Here is a 4,624-nt window from a genome sequence, read left to right on the forward strand (position 1 = left end):
AAGTAAACTTAGATCTAGTCTCACTGGATCACACAAATTTAAGGACTATCTGTTTTAAATTAAGCAAACACTATCATATGTTTTAAATATAAATGTTTCTCCCCCTCTTTTTTTTTTTGTCTTTTTTTTTTTAACTTTGAAGAGCTTTTTTTCTGACATGAAAAGCAATTTTACCTAGTAGTGCGTGGTGGCAAAATATATATATATATTTATATATATAACACAGCTGATCTCATCTTTCAATGTGCAAAAGGAAAACAAAACCAAATAAAAAATAAAAATCATAGTAAGACCGGGACTTCCCAAAGTCAAGTCCAAGTGACATGAAACCCTGGAGAACTCATATACATTAAGAGAATAAATAAAAATCGAAACTGCCTCTCTCTCTCTTGGTTGTTGGTTTTTTTTTTCCTTTTTTCTCCTTTTTCTCCCCCTCCCTCCCCGCTTTGTCCCGAAAGGGCAGTTCAAGGTTCGCTTGGGTTTTGTTGTTTTGTTTTGTTTTGTTTTTTAAAACACATTTACAACTCTTACAAGTGCTGGGCTCCTATCTGACCCCGCCATTGCAGATCCCCCCCGAGCCTGGGGCCAGCTCTCAGGGCGAGGTTTAGGCGAGAGCATCTCCGAGTCCCCGAGGCAGCGTCCGCGTCTGTCCCGGCCGGTTGGTGGCCAGCAGTGTCCTGTTTCGGGTGGCCTTTTTGCTCCTGCAGGTTTTATGTACATGCACACGAAGGAATCCCAGTTCCGGCTGCCACCCGGGGAAGGGGACACACGCACACACACGCCTGTGGGGGTGTGGGTGGGTGTTACATGGCAGTCGCGTGTGCTGAAGAATAGGGGTCTATCCCAGTCTTGGTCATGCCTGGGAATAATATGTAGGCAACTGGAGGTTGCAAACTGGAAGCCGACCAAGCGGTACAGTTACATGGCACGACATAGCCCGGGTTGGTTGGCGAGGGGTGAGTGTGGGTGTGTTGGCTGGGGCAGCTCAAGCTGCCAAACGCCCCGTTCTGGTATCCCAAGGTGGAGGCGTAGGGCAGGGTGCTGGTGGCTAAGGTGTGAGGAACCTCAGTCATCTTCTGAATGGCGCTGGAGCTGAACTGGCTGGGGTCAAGTAAGGAGTAAGGTGCTGAGGTGGGTGGCAGGAAAGCCCTGGCCTTCTCCGGGGAGCTCAGCAGAGAGTCAGTGGCCCCCACGGGAAGCCCGGCGGCCTTTAAGGGATCGGTTTCCCCGAGGTAAGGCAAAGGGAAGACATACCTGTCCTTTTTCAGCAGGTTCTTGGGCTTGCGCCGGGGTCTGTACTTGTAGTCGGGATGCTCCTTCATGTGCTGCGCCCGCAGCCGCTTGGCCTCGTCGATGTAGGGCCGCTTCTCCGCCTCGGAGAGCAGCTTCCACTCCGCGCCCAGCCGCTTGCTAATCTCCGAGTTGTGCATTTTGGGGTTCTCCTGGGCCATCTTACGCCGCTGGCCTCGGGACCACACCATGAAGGCGTTCATGGGGCGCTTGATGTGGTCGCTGGGCTTGGACATGCTTCGGCCGGGCGGGCGGGCGGCTCGGCGGGACGCTGCGGTGAGGGGCGCGCTGGACGGCGGCGGCGGGAGGAGGAGGAGGAGGAAGAGGAGGAGGAGGAAGAAGCCGAGGGAGCCGGAGGAGCGGGAGGAGCGGGGCTCAGCTGATCATCACAGGTCCTCCGCCAACGCCGTCCCCGGCGGGAGCCCTGCCGGGGCGGGGCGCGGAGCGGCGCGGAGGGGCGCGGAAGCGGCGGCCCGCGGAGGCCCCGGCGGGCGGCTAGGCGGGCGGCGAGCCGCCGGGCGGAGCGGCGGGCCGGCGGTGGGGCAGTTCAAAGGCGAGGGGCTGCGGCGGGCAGGCTGACATAGCGGCAGGGCGGGCGTTGGCAGCGCGGCCGGGCGCCCAATCAGCGCGGAGGGGGACCCGCTTAAAAAGAGAGGGAGAGAGGAAGGGCGAGAGGAAGAGGAGGGGAGGGGACAGGGGAGGGAGGAGGAGGAAGAAAGGAGGGGAAAGGAGGAGGACACCATCCCCTTCAAAAGGAAGGCTCTTTTTTTTTTTTTTTGTGTGTGAGTTGCAGCGCTAATAGCAGCTGCGGGGGAGGCGAGAGAAGCGGGGAGGCGAAGGGGGTCGTCCCCATCCTCCTTCCCACCACCCCAACTCCGACCCCGCCGGGGTGCGGAGCGGGGCCAGTCCCGCCGCTCTCCCGGCTACCTCTGTCGTCGGGGGGCTGCGAGCGCTGCGCTCCGCCGTGTTCCGGGCCGCTCTCCCGCTTATAAGCCCCCCACTCCACCACCCACCCCCCCCCCGCCGTTCCCCGCTTCCCCGCTCCGCAGCCCCGCTTAACCCCGGGAGCCGGCCCGCGTCCCGGCTTGCTTTGAATAATTGCCTGCCTCCCGCGAAACGCCCGTGGGGAAAATATTTATTAAATGGAAACAATTGTCCCGGATCCCGGGGGAGGGGAGGGGGGCACCGCGTTTGTTCCAGGCTTATTGGTTTTTAGCACCTGCTTTGGTTAACAAACCTGCTCCGAAAAGCCCCCGCCGGGCCGCCTCTACCCCCGCAACCCCCCCCACTCCCCGCTCCGCTCCGTTTTCCCAGAGCGACCGGGGAAAGAAACGAGAAGTGGGGCGGGCGGCGGGGCGGGGGGAGGCTCCCCGGGCCCCCCCCCACCCCGGCCCCTCCGGGCTCCCCCCGGCCCCCCAGACGCTCCGCCGGTAACTTCGCCTTCCGCCCGGCGGGGAGCCGCCGCCGCCGTCCGCTCCGTGCCGGGGGCCCGCTATTGGTGGGTGCCTACCTCCCCCCCTCCTCCAAATAATAATAATTATAATAATAATAATAATAGTATAAGTCACCCTCGACCTTATTTCCTGCTTTCTTCCTTTCCGCTTGCAACAAATGACTTTCATGTCCCGGTAGAGCCCTGTGCGTGCGGGGCCGGGGGAGGAGGCGGAGGAAGAGGAGGAGGAGGAAGAAGAGGGGGGGCAAGATTTAGAGTCCGCTCACCTGGAGGGGGCCGGCAGCGCTGGAGGTTTTGGCTCTGCTGCCGTCCGCCCCGTCCCAGCGGCTTTTTTCGTTTTGCGCCCCGAAATGCGCCGCGAATTTCTCAACCCTCGCCGGGAACCCCCGTGCCCAGAGCGGGGGCTGCGGGCGGGATCCGCCCCGCCTTCCGCCACGGCACCGGACCTTCTCCGGGGGAAATTTCCCCCTTCACAAGGTGGGGTCCCCCGAGCCTCCCCCCCGCTCCTGCAGCCGCTGCGTACATACGGGACCCGTAAATATAAAAAAAGGGGGTGCGGGTGGCTCCTTCCCCCCGGCTGCCCCCCCTCCCCACGGCCGCCTGCTACGTTAACCCCCCTCGGGGGGCTCCGTGCCACGCGGCGTCCCGGTAGCCCCGTCGGGGCGCTCGCCGCGGGCCGTGGCGGGGGTCCCCGGGCTCTGCCCGCCCCGGCGGGCACCTGCGAGCTCGGCGGTGGCCATGGCGGGGTAACACGCGTGGAAACTTGGTTTTTATACCCTTTTTCCCCGGTGGAAACAGCGGTAGCAGCGGCCCCGGGTGCCGGCGCTCTGCCCCGCGGAGCGACCCCGGCCGCGCTGAGCATCCGCGGTGAAACCCGCGCTGCCGCCCCTTCCCCCGACCCCCCTCGGCCCCGCACGTTGTGTTTTCCCCTCCGCCGTTTAATATACAAAAATCCCTTTGTTTTCATTGTTTATTCTCAGATTCTTCGTGAGGTGCGGGGGGGGGGAATTATGTCATTTGTCATCCCTCGCGAAGATGAAACGAGGGAAACCTGGTGCCGTTCTCAAAAATCCGGGCAGCAAGACAAATCGTTCGGAAGGGAGTGATGGTTTGCAGGCTTTGCCTGCTCCCGCAAAAAAAGTCTTTCCAATCAGTTAATGTCGCTTCGCAATATTAATGGTGATAAAAAAAAAAAAATCGGCAGCCCGGCTTTCATTGGCTGCTGCCTTTGCCTCCATGCATCACTCTCCCATCAGCTCGGGGCATTTCGGGCTGGAGTTTGGTCATTTACATCCTATATATGGCCCCGTTGTTTAAAAAAAAAAAAAAAAAAAAAAAGCAAAGAGGAAAAGAAAGATTCCCTTCGCGATGCTAACGCCTTCATCCTTAAATACTTCCATTTTTACCCCAAATCGTCTGTCCTGGCAGGGCACCTGTTGCAGTTGTACATCCCCCGAGGATGGGGTTTTATAAACTTCGTACCTTTTTTTTTTTTTTTTTTTAAGACAGCAGCGATTTCCAGGGCGGTGACTGAAATCCATTTCTCTTCGCCAGCTTGTTTAGACACCAAAACTAATAGTGCGATTATTATTCCTGAATGATATCATGGTAATGCAGAAAGATAAGAATGGCCTGATACGGAAACATTAAAATTATATTCTGGGAGATAGTTCATTTGGAGTAACTTTAAATTAGATGAGATCATGTAGCCTGAGATCTAATATCAGCATAAATAGAGCTGTATTTCTGCCTTCATCTTCCTCCTCCTCCTTCTCCTTCTCGCAGGAGTCACGGTTGGGCTTGTAGTGCTGCAATTGCCAAAAGTAAGAGGCAAAGTGCACAGCACCTATAATTTGAAAATACCCCCGATCCAAACTTTTA

General features: G+C 57.8%; 1 protein-coding gene across 1 annotated transcript; it reads right to left on the reverse strand.

Moving 5' to 3' along the window:
* Positions 1–803: 803 nt before the first annotated feature.
* On the reverse strand, positions 804–1,526 carry SOX14 (SRY-box transcription factor 14). The gene has a single exon (XM_054206736.1). The coding sequence runs from the start codon at positions 1,524–1,526 to the stop codon at positions 804–806; it is 723 nt and encodes a 240-aa protein (XP_054062711.1).
* Positions 1,527–4,624: the final 3,098 nt, after the last annotated feature.

This window comes from Rissa tridactyla, chromosome 6 (assembly GCF_028500815.1).
Source record: "Rissa tridactyla isolate bRisTri1 chromosome 6, bRisTri1.patW.cur.20221130, whole genome shotgun sequence".
Classification (NCBI taxonomy): domain Eukaryota; kingdom Metazoa; phylum Chordata; class Aves; order Charadriiformes; family Laridae; genus Rissa; species Rissa tridactyla.

Bases quoted from the DNA above. Each gene is read 5' to 3' on its own strand.
- SOX14 (XM_054206736.1), bottom strand. From the start codon at position 1,526: ATGTCCAAGCCCAGCGACCACATCAAGCGCCCCATGAACGCCTTCATG.